The 17,036-nt window shown below is 47.9% G+C and overlaps 1 protein-coding gene across 1 annotated transcript in view; it reads left to right on the top strand.

Annotated features, from left to right (window-relative positions):
• LOC144176121 (endoplasmic reticulum transmembrane helix translocase-like) overlaps window positions 1-17,036 on the top strand; it is a 141,554-nt gene that overhangs the window by 18,020 nt on the left and 106,498 nt on the right. The window contains exons 5-10 of the mRNA XM_077705196.1: window positions 1,611-1,680; window positions 3,014-3,120; window positions 7,055-7,184; window positions 8,694-8,876; window positions 13,766-13,903; window positions 15,699-15,819. Of these exons, the coding sequence (XP_077561322.1) occupies window positions 1,611-1,680; window positions 3,014-3,120; window positions 7,055-7,184; window positions 8,694-8,876; window positions 13,766-13,903; window positions 15,699-15,819 (749 nt within the window). The remainder of the gene's footprint in view (window positions 1-1,610; window positions 1,681-3,013; window positions 3,121-7,054; window positions 7,185-8,693; window positions 8,877-13,765; window positions 13,904-15,698; window positions 15,820-17,036) is intronic.

Genomic DNA, 17,036 nt, shown 5'->3' with positions numbered 1-17,036 from the left:
GACTATTTTGACTGACTCCTGAACAACCTGATAATCTCTGTGACACAGGTGTGTCAAGCCATTACGTTTTCGATTTCAGCTACAGCAAATAAAAAAGCTCTACCTAGATATACGCAGTTTTCTTTTTTTTTACAGCGAAGCTTTAGCCTCTCATTGGTCGGAAAATTTTGTGTCGTAAACTTTTGAGTTTGAGTATGCATGGGCGCTGTCGTGTTTGAACCAAGTGATTGGTTGAAAATTGTTTGCTACTACCCAAAACTATGAATTCTTTGCATGCACTTTTTGTTGCCATGGAAGCAAGTGGAGCTGAACAGCTGCCTTTAATTGGAATAAGAGGCAATGAAGCATCTCGACTCGATGCGCCCGCGTTCATGGCTTAGTGTAGGTGCTTCGTTCGTGCACCGCTTGACAAACGTAGGGACATTTTAAGGGAAGACGGAGCAAGTAAAACTATTTTTGTAAATTATGGACCAAAATTAAGTCAAATTGGGAGATTTTTTTTTAAAATTTTTTTTTTATTTAAAAATTTTTATTTCCTTTGAAAAGGAGGAGTACGGGACTAAAAGCTGGAGCAGCTTGACGAGGTCCCGACCCCATTACAAGTCAGCAAAAGAGCAGCATGATGATCAATCAGGAACAATGAATGCAAATAAATTGACAAATGTTACATAACATCGCGTAATACAAAACTTTTGTGACATAACGCAACAACAGTACAGAAAAGTTCATAGGCATAGTCATGAAGTGAACGTGAACACTAAAAGCAGCAATTTAAAAGAAAAGGGAATAAAGTTCAAGGCTTGTACTATTCCGAGGATGAAATGAGCTGGGTGAAGCGTAGTTTATGTAGTTTACTAACCTAATAACAAAACTTAAATCAGTTTCAAATTATCTTCTATACTTTTTGAGTTACCACACTAATTACCTTCACAGAGCTGTTACAAGATTAATTAATAACTAATTAGGCAAGAACTGAACAAGATTTTTATGTCTGCATCACCAGGAAGGTCCATTATGTGCAAGGAAGCTATTTGATTATTGCTTTATTTCCTTTAGGTATCCGAAAAGAAAGACAGAGGTTCAACTTTCTTTTTGACATGAGACTATTTCTTATTTCGAAAGGAAGGTGAAACTTTTCTTGTTCTTTCTTTATGCCTAAAGGATATAATGCAATGATCTAATAGCCTCCTTGCACAGAATAGACATGTGTGAATACACTGACATAACTATTTTGTTGACTTCTTGCATAATTAGTTAATGAAGCTGAATGCAAGTTTTGGGTAATTAGTCTTCTAACTTGAAAAGTATAGAAGGTATCTTTGCACCGATTTCAGTTTTGTTGTTAGAATGGTTAGCTATATAAATGCTGCTAATGTGATTCAATTTGGTCTGTAAATAGTTTTACTTGCCACGTCCCCCCTTAATCGTTTCTCACGGGGATTTGTGTCAGACGTTGAGTTGTTTCTTGGCAACTTTGGCTGAGAAGTGGCCGGGTCGTGCTGGCTCCTGGCTGGCACATCTTTTGGGCCCGTCGGAATAGCGTGGAGGTGTGGCTGATGTGCACTTGTCGTGTGCACGCTGACCTTTCCCCTGCCTTCTGCGGTGCGCAGGTGTACAGGAACCGCAAGTGGAGGCCCATCCTGAGCTCGGATCTCATCCCTGGGGACATTGTCTCCATAGGTGGGTCCGCTTCGGCGCTTCGGGTGTGGGAAGCCCGCCTGGGGCTTAACTTGGGAATGAGGAGAAGCAAGAATGCATTCCAGGGAGTTTCTCGGGGGTTGGGATGGGCGTATGCTGTGTCCTTACTAGTAGCGTTATGTCAAGTGTAGGGTAGGATGTGTGTATGTGGCTGTATACTGCACAGGTCATACGGCTGTAATAACTTCATGTCCCGTTTGTTTTCACGAACTGCATTTTAAGTTAAATGACGTACACTCGCATACTTTTTCCAAAAGCACTTTCCCACTGTGCCCTTTCCATGCTTAAAGCTAGCATAAACAAAGGTGTTTTCAGCCTATTCACATAATAGGCACGAGGACTTGACATGTTTGCTTGAGCGAGCTCATTTTGAGTTTCTAGGGCTGGCTACTTTTTCAACTAGTAACGTTAAGAGGCTGAAGTTTACGCAGTTTCTAAAGATTGAGCTCCTCTTGTCATATATGCAATCACTTTGTGATAGTGGCTCCGGTTGAAGTTTTATGCTGCGTGGTGGTGAGGAAAATGTACTGTATTTTGTGCGAACTATTTTTGCTAGTGTACTGAGCATTTTGAAACATCTTTGACATTTCCTAGTGACTTGCAGAGTAGACATATCTACCTCAAAAAAGTTGTATCTCCGTTTCTTGACCATTTTAAATATGAAGTGGAACTGGTTGCAAACACGCTTCATGGGCTCTGGCACAAAGAATGGGAGATTGACAGCAAGTGAACTCCCCTAAGGCCGGCTACGAATAAGAAAAGTGGGGCCCTGGAGGCCTGAGAATGGGCCCTAACGTGTGGCTGGCAGCCACCCAACAACTGTGCCAGTTGTGGCCAGCCCCTTTCGGTCTGGGTTGAGCTCCCAGCTGTGGAACAAGGAGGAGGGCTCCACTTCTTGGGAATGTGTGCTGTGCACATCTTAAAGCTTTTAATGCTGAGGGTATTGTTGTGGAATATCCGACTGGGTGGCACAATCAGGTCGGGAGCCACGGCAAAGGTTTCCGCTCCCGCCCTCCTCCAAACCCCAAGGTGTACGTTCAACGCGACCCTAATTTGAGTGTACGTGTAAGCATATTTAGCTGCTGAAGTTGCCTTTACGGACGTTAATTACTACTACCACTGTTCGGGTTCAGTCATGACTGGTTTCCCAATCGGATAATGCCCAAACATGCTGCAGACTCTTGACAGGTTCATCTTCCCATTCCCGGGGCTCGCAAGCCTGCTGTGAAAGGGGCAGCCCCTCAGTGTTTTGTGCAATTGCTGCGAGTGCCAAGTTGGGCGGCAGCCGTGCCGTGTGCCTCTCCTCTGCGGCCAGGTCGTTCGCAGAACGAGAACCTGGTGCCCTGTGACCTGCTGCTCCTGAGGGGCCCCTGCATCGTGGATGAGTCCATGCTGACGGGCGAATCGGTGCCCCAGATGAAGGTCGGTGGTGGCCGCTGCCCCCCTGTGGCTTGCGGGTAATGGGGCCGGGAAGACGGAACACAAGTCTGGCTCATTGAAAAGGCTGCTTTGTCCCCACAACAGGGATGCTAATATTATCACAAACTCCTGAGGTATAATAGAGAGGCATTAAAGGGGCCATGCAGACAAAATACAAGTTTGTTTTATGCCAAAGATTTTGTGTTTCCTAGAGCACCCAGCGCTTGTCAAGCAGCAAACGATGCCGTATTCACTGAGAAATTTATCAATTTAGGTTAAAAATTTGGTTCTCCCGTGAAGTCGTGTGTTTTTGTTAAGTCTGCCATGAAGTCACAGAGGTGAATGTTCAAACGAACTTCCAGCACGTCATTAGGCTCTGCAGCCTTGCTTACTGTCAGTTCTCCCAGATGGCACTCTCATACTCAGCCGTGGACCATTGTTCGCTGTTGCTTTATTTTTGACTCTATTTGCACCTGGCTTGTTTTTGTGACGGTAGAAAGTAACCGTTTCGGAAACACATGGTGTATCCTCGACAAACAGAGTCACGTAATACAATGTCGTTTACGTCAATCGGCCAGTGCCGTGTAAGACAACTTCAAAGCGACGGACTGCTGTGCAGCTAAAACAAGTATAGTGCGCCCAGTACCAACAGCAGTGCACATCGGTACTTATATGCTTACGTGTATTTTCATAACTTTTGTTGTTTACCCCACCGTTCTTACTGCTGTAAAATGAATATGCATTGCATTTAAGTGCGAATAGCTCGTTCAGCGAGCTTAAAAGCCCTGCCTAATTTGTGTCAGCTGGGCATATGGTATCATAGGTTCTGTTGCGGGAAATGAGCTAGTGGGTCGCATGGCCATTCCCTTTTTTCCCACCTATATAGCTTATTTGAGCAAAGTGTGCGTTGAAAGTGGCATCAGTATGATTCTAACGAGGCAATCTTTTGAATGGACCAAAGTTGTGTTGTATCTGCATGGCCCCTTTATTAAGCAGTCGGGGTCTCTGTGACGTCAGAGAACCTTGTTGGTGCGATTGGTGGCCACTGGCCTGAGGTAGCGCCAAGAAACATGACTGGGCAGTTGTGGTGGGAGCACTAGCTTTGATTGATCGTACCACTCGGATGCTTATGGGCAGTTAACACACTAATCACTACGTGTTTAGTGCTGGCACGTATGACGTCACTGGTATGCGTAAAAAATCACCATGGAGGGAAATTTGAAAGCTTTTCAATGTTTTATGCATTTTCTTCGGTTAAAAAGTGCCATTTGTGGCTGGATAGGAGCTTAGTGAGGTGGTCTTTCAAATGGATTGAACTTGTATTCTTGTTATGAATGGGCCAAGGACCACGCAGGCAGAGTCGAACACTGGTTATCCCACCGAAGACTATATTAAAGAGGACTAAGGACAAGCCCAGGTCAGTAGATGCTGGGACGTTATAGGCAGGACAGGCTTGGGTGTCACACGGGAGCACAGTCAACAGTTCGGAAATAGTCTCTCGCAGTTCGGAAGGTTCGAGCAATGTCCGATGAGCAAGTCGGCTTGCATTCCGTCGCGATGTGATACAAGCGGCTCAAACAGCAGGAGCGGCAGCGCCCGACAAAGGTAAAGGGCTATAGAATAAAATAAAAGCCCAACCTGCACCACATATGTATCGCGGGGACAGCCGGAACGGAGCCTCAGCAATTGGCGCAGAAGCGGCACGATGGCGGTACCTAGATGTGCTCCATGGCGTTGGCGGAGGGTAGCGCCGGTCCCGCTCAAGGTGGCCCAGGCGTCTCGCGGGGTCGTTTCCCACAGACCGCGCCTTGTTCCGCCGCTTGCCTTGCAGCCACCGTCATTCCAGCCCTCGCGATCACCACCCCACAGCCCTCTTCCTCGTCATCGTCGCTGTCGTTCTGCTGGCTTACTTTCGTGGCCAATCACTCACGTTGCCATTCATCACAATTCTGTCTTCATGGTTCCTTGAAACTTGGCATGAACGAGCAATGTCGTCGCCTCACACGGGAGGGATCGGGGGAGAGGGGCCGACAGGTAGGAACATCGTTTGCCCCTTGGGGGGAGGGATGGTTTTTAGTGTTGGTTTTTTTTTAAGGCAATATCTCGAGCATTGCTTCCTTGAGCTTTTCCTTTTTGCTTTTGAATGGGGGATTTTGAATGCGCACCTGCAGGATACTAATTATAACAGGGGCACAGAAGGACGCAAGACCAAAAGTGAAACAAGTGCATGATAAGAAACGAGCTTCCTGAGTGATATGGTGTCAGCCCCTTCTGGTCAAAAAACCTTTGTCTCGGTGTCTGGGAGCACAAAGCTAGACAAGTTCATCATCTTTTCTGATGTCCTATGTCAAAGGTGTATCGTGTGCTCTGAAAGCACCCAGCAGGGTGCAGCTGCCCGGGTGCGAGGAGGGAGGTCTGAGGAGCTCCAGGGGACCCCTGGCCAGACCCACTGGTGCAATGTGCAAGGGCTGCTGCCGGGGCACACCAGTGCATGTCAGCGGCAGTTGATCGCTAGCGCTCAAAGGGCCATACGCCTGCTGTCTAGCTAGTGCCCGCTCGTTGTGAGAGATATGCTTTCATCTGTTTTTAGTGGGGCATTTCTTATTTTCAACAAGCACAATGTCATGTGTCTAAGTTTGTTAAAACAACTCCCCTTTGCGTTTTTAAGGTACTTTGAAGCAGGCTAGTTGCTTCCGCAGGATCTGTTAGAAAGTAAAATTGCGCTAAAAGGACAGGACGAACAGAAGAACACCACACCACGCAGAACTGTTCATCTTCTGTTTGTCCTGTCCTTTTAGGGTAATTTTATTTCCGTCATGTCATGCCAACTATCTCGTCAGGCTGCTTTATCTGATAGAACCTACGTTTAAATGGGTGGGGGGAACAGGAAGATTTTTTTTTTTTTTTAATATTTTGTCCTCGAAAAATTTTAAAAAGTAAAGGAGTAGTCTTCCAAGAGCCTGCAGAAAAGTGTGTACAATGCTTTGTTACCTGCAGTTGTTAATCACGGATAGGCATGAGCAGGTGAGAGTGGTGGGGATGTTTCTGAGTAACACACCCTAGCCATCTCGTTATGAAACAGGTTCTTATTCTATGTGCGGGTGTAGCTTTTTCGTGCAGCTTTGGTTGGCCTTCTCACAGGTTTCGGATGTCGAGCGGGAAAGCCTCATGTGGGGATGCGTAGAAGCAGAAACAGTGCACGCGCTTTCTGGAAAAGCAGCCTGTCCTCTTTTTGAGGCAAAAGCTTTGGGTGTCTCATCAAACACAGGAAGTGAGCGTGTTTGTTGTCGTCGTCAGCATCAATGCGAATTGTTTCAAAATGTTGCAAGAGCAAGAGGCAAGTGTGCTAACCACAGCTCTAAACGTGCCACCCTGCCACATTGGAGCAAAGAATTACCTGATGCATGCGCCTTGACGGGTGCACGTGGCAGCCCGTGCATTGAACGGGTGCTCGCAGAGAGGGAGCTCTGAGGAAGAGGCAAAGGCACCAACCAAGGGCTTTTATTAAAAGCAGTCCCACTGTTTGCTTATGGTTGAACACAGTCACCCCTGATGAAGGAGCTGAGTATTCTCTGAAACGTTGGAACCGCTTTTAATGAAAGCTTGGTTGGTGCCTTTGCCTCAAGTTCAACCCAACCAAACAGAAATGTTCACATTCAGGAGGAGAGCTCTGACTGAAAAAGCTGCTCCAGTGGGCCGGTAGGCATAATTCGTGGCAAAAGATGAAGGAAATAAAGGCGAATGAAGAGACGGAAACGCGATGCAGCATAACACGTTTTGAATAATCGCTAGGCCATCACCTTCCTTCGAAGCATGGAAGCAGACTCAAGTTTCCGATAATTCTTTTTTTCAAAGTGAGAAGAGGGACTGTGTGCGAGAGCTACGTGGCCCAGGAGGCTGCTGCAGCACGTGGTGTGCGGTTGTTGTTGCATGACAGGAGCCCGTGGAGGACGTGGACCCCGAGCGGCTGCTGGACATGGAGGCGGACGGCCGGCTGCACGTGCTGTACGGGGGCACCAAGGTGCTGCAACACACACCCCCAGCCAAGGCCAGCACGGGCCTCCGGCGTGAGTGCCTGCCTGTCCTAGGGGTGGGGGGGGCTTCCGCTGGGGCCATTTCGCTTTTCAAGGAGCCACGAAGGCAAAGTGCAAGTTTGACGCGTTCAAAATCCCCTCCCGCGATAACAGTGACACCGATTTCGTTGCCGACTTCAAGCAAATAATGGAGATATTAAGGAAGGCAGATAAAGCAGTGGCACCTCTTAGCCACTTTCCCGCAACATCTTTCTGACATCACAGATTCTTCGTGTGATTGGCAGCCACCGACCAAAGCCACCACAAAGAAACATGACTGGGGGCGGCTGTGGTGGGTCCTCTGGTTCCCATTGATCGTGTCGTTTATTACTAGCATGCAGTTAACGCAGTGATAACTATGTTTTTAGCACTTGCTCATATTATGCCGCATCTGCCCCTATTACGTCATTGCAGCGCGGAATTTGCAATTTGATAAATATTTCGTGCTTTTTCTCGGCTTCACAGCTTTCATGCGTGCACCGGTCTTTGTATCTTTTTGAGATGCTGAATTTTTCAAATTGCTGTTTACACCAGTGAGTGTTGACATGTAGAGCAAGCATGCTGCTCATGCCAGTCCACATCAGTGCACTGACAAGAAATTGCAGGCAAGTGTTCCGAGTTTCTTACGCCCTGTTGGCTGACCTGGTGTGAAAAAATTGCGGATCTGGGTGTGGAGGAGCGTTGCAGAAATTTTGTGATTTTGAGTAACCTTCTGGCTGTGCGGGCTGCAAAATTGTCTTTTTGCAGCTGCTGTAAGACGTTTTTAAGTTTTCTAACACAGTTAAGGTTAAGTGTCAGAGATGGTGAGAGGGATTTTCGAGTGTTTCTCTCCGCACGCACTGTGTTGGTGGAACACGAAAAATTGCGAGAGGTAGAAATGCAAGTGTGGTGCGCAATTTTATTACTCCGTGACGCAATAGTGATAGATGCACGAGTTAAACCAAGCTGCTGCGAGTTGATTTCAACTGAGGGAGAGGTGTTAAAGGAGTGATTGTTAGTAGGATGTCGTAAGCCTCAGGTGTTTGAGCTTGCCAGTGTTGGAAGCGGAGTTTCGTACTAATATATACTAGAGAGACAGCTGTTGCTTCAATCGCGTGCTGTCACAGGTGCCACCATAGGAGCTAGCAACACTCCTGTCGTGCTTGGCTTGGCTAGCCACATGGCTTCTTTTCTCTTTCGAAGCCAAAATCAACAGAAAAAGGTGTTTGTCTTGCACGAAGCTTCCGAATAATCCCCAACAAATAAATATTCTAAAGTTCTACGTTTCTATAATAAAACAATAACAATAACAGTGCTGTTTTTTCAGTCTCAGACAACTTCTGAGCTTGTTGGCTAGCCAAGCCAAGTAACACTGAAAAGTTCCTACCCACTACATGACGGCACACTTGGTGAAGCGCGACTCGCCTGGATGCTACCACCACATTCCCTCTGGCATGCATTAGTGTGAAACTCTCTGGTCGGAAGTCTCGTTGTCGATCCACCCCGGCGGGCCCTTGTGTGCAGCCCAGGACAACGGCTGCGTGGCGTATGTGCTCAAGACCAGCTTTGGGACGGCCCAGGGCAAGCTGCTGCGCACCATCCTGTTCGGGGTGAAGAGGGTGACGGCCAACAACCGGGAGACCTTCGCCTTCATCCTCTTCCTGCTCATGTTCGCCATCGCCGCCGCTTCCTACGTCTGGATCAAAGGTGGCTTGCTTGCTGATGCGGAGTGGCTGAGTGTTTGCATCCTTCTGAGCTGGGCACGGATTGGCGTGCTCGGGATGTGAGCGACGCTTCAGGGCACCTGAGTGCAGCGTGTTGGCATTGTGGACTGAACGTCGCCGTGCCAGTAGCAGCTGCTGTGAGGTTTGACCGGATGGCGGACCAAGTGTCATGTTAAGTTTACCAACACCTGGACGTTTTGTGACATGGGATTGTTTGGAGGGGGGATCACCTAGGTCTTTTAAGCTTCGTGAGCTTTAGGTGTAATCTCGGTGACACGGATCTCAAGGGGTGGCAAAAATATCCGTATCACCGGAAAATTTGTTTCAGACAACGAGAAAAGATGAGTTATCTGCACGTGGAAGCACGCCGCACACGTGACGGGCGGTGGCATAATGGCGTCTGCTCCTGCCGTGAAGGGGTGCAGATAGCTCCAGCGACTGCTTCTAACCTCGTTAGAACACAGCTCAAGGCATAAACTAAATTGCTCATGTAGGAAAGGAGCTCATAATGTGGGCAAGAACTACGCTATAAAATATCATCCGCGCCAAATTTCCACTGCGGAGGTGGCCCAGCCAGTAGCTGCGAGCGCTTCGAAATTGCCGCCATGAAGTGCACGTCTCCCTATTGGCGCAAGTCATGAGGCTCCTCAGCGAGTTATTCCGCCGGAGTGTTGGGTCGAATTGTCAATGCGGGCTTCAAAAGAATGCGCTCCCATCACCGACGTGACACATGCACACGAACTCCACTCACATAATCAACGCGCAAGCGGCGCAGGCAACACGTCAAGGGGATGACAGAACAGCTAGAGTGCGGGGCAGAGAGGGAAGCGAGGAGTGGGGAGAAGGCGAAATAGCGAAATTTCTCACATCAGGAACAAGAGGGAAAGCCTGATTGCCGCCCCGGCTGTGGTTTCGTCGAATGGTTTAATACAAAAAGGTAGCTAGAGGCACCCGAGCTGTAGCCAGTGAAAACGAAAAGGACAGCAAGAATTGGTTGTAGCAGGAGATAAAGGAGCTGAGGGGATAGGAAGAAAGAACAGGCTTAGGGAGGGTGCAACGTTCTGTTTGTTCAGAGCAGCACCTCTCGCTCCGGTATTGCAAACGCCCCGCGAGGAGGAGTACCGTCGGCGAGGGACAACTAATGCTTTTGTGCCCCTGCGCAACCAAGGCCACACGGTGGCACTAGAACTCCCGCCTCCCGTCCACACCACAGTTGACTACTCGCAGCTCACTTGTTCGTATCACCTGAAGCGGGGTGATAAATGTGTACGGATAATCTGAATTTCTTTACATTATATACAGTTAAACCTCAATATAACGAAGTCGTACTTGGGGCCGGTAATTTTGTTAAATCGAGAATTTCGTATAATCGAGGCTTCGATTTTACAGTTCATTTAACCAGTTATTGAGGTTTCAAAACCTTGCCCATCGCCAGGAAACAACTGCTATGTAGTTACCTGTCCACTTAAAGCGAAATTTGTACTAAAACTGGCCACGAAAATTGTGTGAATTAAGAGCTTCAACACTTGGGCAATGGAATTCGGATAGCCGACGGTAGTTCATGTGTTGTCGTAAAACCGGTGCTTTTTCCGCAACGCCTCATTAAATATTATAGCAGACTAGGTTTCCACTTTTTCTTTTTTTCATTTCGGTCACTACTAAACGCCGCTGTTAGTCAATTGAACCCGCGACCATGCCCCGTGAACTTCACCCCGGCGAGGTGCTCGTTCGAAGTTACGCCTCTTTTCGTCCATTCAGTGGTAGGCTTAGGCGTGGCGTTGAGGGGTGCGGCGGGCCAACAGCGGAAGGCTGCTATAAATCTTTCGAAAGACTTTTTTCATGTACAAAGGCTCTGCAGTATGGGCGCGTGATGCAACCACGACACTTGAGACAAAGCCATGATTGTGAGCTGAGGGGAGTACACGCGGACTGCTTCACTGTGTGGAGCAGCGCTTACCTCCATGAGCGCTTACGTGCTCCCGCTAAAGTGGAGAGCTTACATTAAACATCTTCCGGCCAAATTCGATTAAGCAATTACTTTTATGCCCACTGATCCCTAACGAAACCGATTTCTCCACACTGCAGCTGTCTAATGAACACTGGTGAAACGAAGATGACCACGTTCAAAGAGAGCAATTTATTGCCACCAGCACTCGATGTTTAAGCCGTAGTGAAGAAGTCCGTAAGCAGTGCTTGGCGTTTCTTGATCAGGGTGGGCTTTACGTGACGCTCGTATGCTGACAGCGCTAACAAAGCTTGCTCTTAAACATTCGTGTGCGCCTGTGTGCCTCCGCAGAACATCAATGGCATCCATCACTTTGGTAGCCGTCGGTTTCACGGACACTTCCTCAGGCTCTTGTTCGGAACACTTTTCTTTCCCTTGGAGTGCTCATGCTGCTTACAAGACTCACCTAATGATGCACAAACAAAATATAATGCGGTTATCTGCGAGCACAACCTAGAGAAGCAGCACCAAGAGCAAGGACGTGTAGAAAAAAGCTTGAAGTACCGTAATTACCCGATTCTAACGCGCCCCCGATTCTAATGCGCACCCAATTTTCCAGGCAAGAAACCGAAAAAACTTGCACCTCCGTTTGTAACGCGCAAGGAACTTTGTAAGCAAGAAAAAAGAAGGGCCCATCTCCCCGCGAGGGGGACTCGAGTAACTGCATCGCATAGGGGGTGGGTGTATTGCGTTAACGTTTAGCGTTAACGTTTAGTGTTTGGGGAGTTGGTGGTAGTGAATGCGTTGTATCAGCAGCTTCTTGACGTAGTTTGAATGAGTCAAAGATATAAGGCACGTTCGTAGCCTTTCATTCTGTGTCGGTTTTGTGGCGCAGTGGGAAGAGCACCATGTACCTCGCGTTCCGCCCACAGGTAGTGAATGCATTGTATCAGCAGCTTCTTGACGTAGTTTGAATGAGTCAAGGATATAAGGCACGTTCGTAGCCTTCCATTCTGTGTCGGCTTTGTGGCGCAGTGGGTAGAGCACCATGTACCTTGCATTCCGCCCGCAGGGTCGTGGGATCGAAACCAGGCGGCGGTAAGTATTTTTTTTATATAGTGTAGGGGGAGGGGTGCGGACCTGTTGTTGAGAGCGAGGAGGGTAGCGTGATGTGGGAGAGGAGGAGTAGGGGAGAGGGCGCACCTGGAACGGCTGTTGCGGACGCCGAGGCACGCTGACAACTCCGGGTGACATCGTGAGTTAAAGAAATGCTCTGCATTTAAAACGAATGCGAGAGAAACGGGCAATTTATTTCCCGAAGTAATCTCACGCATCTCACTCCTCGTAGTTCTCCGAGAGCTCCTTGTCACCTTCCACTGACCGCAACATCTCGTCATTGGTGCCGTCAAGCACGTTCGCGATGCCACACTTCTGAACATACGTTCAACCATGTTCGATGGGATTGTGGCCCATGCCTTGCATGCCCATCCCGCGAGCTTCTCCAGAGGCATGCGCTTCAGCCAACCGTTCGTTGAGAACGCTGTGAGCCGCTCGTAAGCCGCGGAAGCGGCGCACCTTCGTTGCCGCTGCTGCCAATTACTGTTATCAAACACGCAAGTGGGATAATTTGATGATTTGTGTGAATGCCGAAACAAACGCCTCGGCACCTAGATCTGAAAAATGGTTGCTAAAAGCTTTGGCGCCGATTTGAGATGGCGATGGCGATGGGTGGAACGAAATTTCAGCTGTTTCGGCAGTTTCGGTTTTGTATCCGATTCTAACGCGCATGCGATTTTTCTGGCTATTTTTGCAGAAAAAAGGTGCGCGTTAGAATCGGGTAAGTACGGTCGGCTTCGGCAGCCTAAGAATAGAGTAGGCAACGATGGAGACGTCAAAATCCATGACCGCTAGCGGTTTGAGCAGCTTCTTTCATCGCTTTTAATGGTTGTCAACCGCAGATTTCACCGCTTTTTTTTAATTTTAGCCTTTTAAGAGTCAATGCGAGTACTGAATGTTTTCAATGTAGGCTCTGAGAGGCAAAACCTCGACCGGAATTTTGTTCTTCCTTTCTTGCCGTGACTTCGTTAAATCGGAAGCGTCGCACGAAATTACTTCGTAAAATTAAGATAAAAATACATGCATTTAGCAAAATTTTGATAGAAAACTTGAAAAAATTTGTTATATCGCGAATTTCGTTAAATTGAGGTTCGTTATATCGAGGTTCAACTGTACAATGCATTTTGGTTGGGGAATTCGGAAAATTCCTATCAACTGAATTTGTATCACCGAGATTCCATTGTATATGGCAAGAACATGGAGGAAAGGTTGTCTGGCAAGGAAAACTCTCAAGGAACGGCCTTTATAAAGTTAAACTTTCGCGTAATGAATGCAATTTTAAATTTGTGTAAACTTTTTTTGGGGGAAGGGGGGGGGGAATTCTTGTGTTATGTGTGTGCAGTAAGAATCGCTGGGAGATGAATGGACTGTTGATGGTAGCGGCATGCCTGAGCACGGTTGCTGCAATTGTTCCCTTGATCGGAGGAGTGGCCATTGGCCAGCATACTTTGGCTGGCTGTTTCCCGTAGAGCAGTTCTCGGCAGCACGCACCCAGTAAACAGTGCGGTGTCGTCAGCCAGCAGCAACATTGAAGAATCAGGAAAGTTTTCTTTAAATGGGCACTATGTGGGGCCTTCACCAGTGCTCAGCACCTCTGCCCCTGTCCTGAAATTTGTGCGTGTGTGTGAACACTTGGGTTTTTAAAGCCAAATGTGCTGGGGATGGGACCGAAGCATTGTCTTGAAGGGGTTTGGTTGGCTGCTGCGCCAGCTTTGCGAGGTGGGCGTGCCAGTGTGGTGGCCTCCTCCGCTGTGGCTGGCCGGCCGTCGGATGCTCGGGGCTACCTGTGCGATTCAGCGCCCCCCCTGCAGGTACGGAGGACCCCACGCGCAACCGCTACAAGCTGTTCCTGGAGTGTGCGCTGATCCTGACGTCGGTGGTGCCCCCCGAGCTGCCCATCGAGCTCTCCCTGGCCGTGCACACCTCACTGCTGGCCCTCACCCGCCTGGGTGAGTGGGGCTCGCCACGGGAGGCTCCCAGGGGCCCACTGCTAGTGGGACAACTTGTCCAACAAGTGCACCTGGTGCGGCTGCAAACGAACCGCGTAGACAAGCACCGGGCGTGGTGGCATACACCTCTTTGCATTTGAAAGTACTCGCTTGCAAGGGCTGAGGCGACTAATTGATTGCACTTTTAGGGGGCACAGCTCACGAGTTGCAGCCTCATCTTTTGTTCACACCTTGGCGTTCGGGCGCTGCAGTGTCAGCACACATCTCGTCTCCGATTTTGGGAATGTGGCCACTCGGGGGGCATTGCCAAACAGCCTGATCTATGTGGGACCCATCCCACTTATGCGGTGTTTCTCCAGATGTCTTGCACATTTACTTGGGGACGACGACTGAACCCTGCTTTTGCTGCATCGTGTTCAGTTGTTTTGAATGCCAAATTGAAGGCTTTTCTGTTCAGTATTTGCTTTAACCTGAAGATCAATGCTAAGAAATGTCAGCATATTTGGGAATAACACCTTGGAATTGTCCAGCTGAGGCCTTAAGAATTTGCACCTGCTGGGAATAGCAGCATAACTAGCAGTGCAGCTGCTGCAGTTAAAATAGCATTGGGAAACGGCAGACACAAAAGCTCTGGTCACCGTTCAGATAGTTCCGTGCACTCAACAGAGGCAAATTGGGCTCAGTGTTGTACTTGCCACTAAAAGCTTGGCCAAGAAGCGTGTATTACAAGGAACACCCAACACACAGCATGCCTGGGCTGTAAAAGTTAAGGTCTGCTCTCAGTAAAAAAAAAATGTTCTCTTCCCCCCCCCTAATATCCCCTTTATAGGAGTACTGACACAAAATTTCAAAGCTAAGATAACTATGTAGAAAAGCTTCCTTCGTATATAGAGATATCTTCCAGGAAGTTTGAACAGCAACCGTTGACTATAATTTACGTAAATCAATTTGAAACTTTGTATGCACGCGAAAGCTCAGAACAGATACTCTTTTGACATCAGCGTCAGCATGACGCGTTAAGTGCCGTGCCTTGCGCCTTGCCCCGGAGTGCCGACGTCAGGGCTTCCGTGACCTAGCCAAAGTGCTCACTCCTGTTGGCATGCGCTGCTCTGCCTTATTTATCAGGTCACAGTTTTGGACTGACGTCATGCTGGCCAGGTGCGGGTGACCACAACCAGTCTGGACGCGCTCGCTCGCTCTAGCACGCTTATGCAGACTGGCTGCAATAGTAGGATGAGAACAGTGACGTCAAAGAGTGCCATCCTGTTGTAGTGGACCCCTCGATGTTCCTGTTGTCGAAACCAAAACTGAAACAAATGAGGCTGTAAATTATTTTTTTACGCTGCGGTCGACCATTTAAGGTGCCACTCAGCCAGCAGCGAAAAATATGTAACACGGAAAATTCATGTCAGTACTCCTATAAGCCATGAGAAGATTATGGCTCGTGTTAAGGGCAGAGAAAATGAAACCACAGTTCACGGAGTTGAGATCTGTTTATGTTCTTGAAGTCACAGCGCAAACAACAAATGAGGATGGCAGGGAGAGCGAGACACACAGGCGCTGGAACGAGCACGGTCTCACTTTTTCTTGATCCCTGATGCCAAGTTGCAGTGCAACATTCCGATTGCGCAGGCCCGTATTTGCTTGCTTGCAACGTATCAACCATTGCGCAGTGTCTGCCCTTGTAGTGCCGGGTGTGCTCGAAAACTGGGTCGCGAGAGCTCTCTTTGTCAAGGGAACCAAGGGTCAGGCACTGGGCAACCGGTATCGCTCAGCACCGATGATGATGATGCAGGGGTGTTCTGCACGGAGCCCTTCCGGATCCCCTTTGCGGGCAAGGTGGAGATCTGCTGTTTTGACAAGACCGGCACTCTCACCTCGGACAGCCTGGTTGTCGAGGGTGTGGCGGGCATCAAGTGAGTCTCGGCGTTCTCCCCATTTGCGATTACGCGGAAAACAGCCCGGAGAAACCTCAGAGTACCCAGTGTGGCTTGCCATATTTGCATGCGTGTCATTCGCATCCCTATGTTGCAGCAAAAAAAAAAAACGAAAATAGCCCCGCACATTGACTGAAAATGCAACCTATAAAGAGGCCAGGAAGGCCAAAGGCAGCTTTGTTTCAATTGAAAGAACTAGCCTTTGCTAACTCACTAAGTTCCATTTCAGCCACAAGAGAGGTTTTCTCAACTGAAGAAAGAGGCAAGGAGAAAAACATACAAATTTCACGCTACACAATGTTAGCGGTGACAGAGTGGAGAGAACACTGGAAACGGAGTCATCAGTGTGCTAAGTGCACATCATTGAAGTGTTATGGTCAGATGGAGCTAAAATCACGCAGTCGTGTTTCTGGGGGCTACTTTGGTCGCCAACAAACAAGATATAGGGACGGGATATGGCCCCAGCAAGAAAGTGATTGGTGAGCCGTCACTGCTTCATCTGTTTCATCGGTACCGTGGGAAATTGACAGGTTTTTAGTGGTCTAAGATAACATTTTTTCTGTGCTAAACATGTTGGTTAGGCACACATTCCATTGACATAAAATGCAGATGATTCAATGCCCTTTCCAACGACATCAGTTTTAACCATTTTTTCATAAATAATTATTGCGAAAAAAATGATCAAATTTAACATTTTTGTCCAGGCATTAAAGGATATATACAAAAAAGAAGTTGTATACAGAAAATCAGCAGGAGGAGGGAAAATTAAGAATGTGCATTTTGTAGGTAAATATTTCGAAAACCCGTCCAAGAAAAAAAACTTGATTTGCTCAGTATAATTTGTCAGATATCAAAGAAAATGCTAGCACGTCTGGTGCCCATGCCTTGTGGTGAAGCCCAACCTCTATTACAAATTTCACAATTTTAGAATGGGGGGTTCCCTAAAAGAAATCTGGTGGTTTTTACATTATTAAAGATATCAACTAGCCCCCACATGATGTAAAAGCACCTTGTCAATGATTACAGCAAGCACAAGATTCAAGGCAAGCAAGTGATGCAAAGAAATCCACTTGGAGTCGAAAACGAAACTCAGTGGTGCATGCCTGTTGACATTCTGATCTTCACTTATCGTCAGAACTTTCATTTGCAGTTTACTATCATCTTCTGACTCATTACAGTAGCCCTGCTTGTAGAAA

The sequence above is a fragment of the Haemaphysalis longicornis genome, unplaced genomic scaffold (genome assembly GCF_048455015.1).
Source record: "Haemaphysalis longicornis isolate Haplotype H1 unplaced genomic scaffold, Haemaphysalis longicornis Haplotype H1 scaffold_1, whole genome shotgun sequence".
In the NCBI taxonomy this organism is placed as follows: Eukaryota; Metazoa; Arthropoda; class Arachnida; order Ixodida; family Ixodidae; genus Haemaphysalis; species Haemaphysalis longicornis.
Note: the sequence above shows the minus strand (reverse complement) of the source record. Positions and strands in the feature narration are given on the sequence as shown.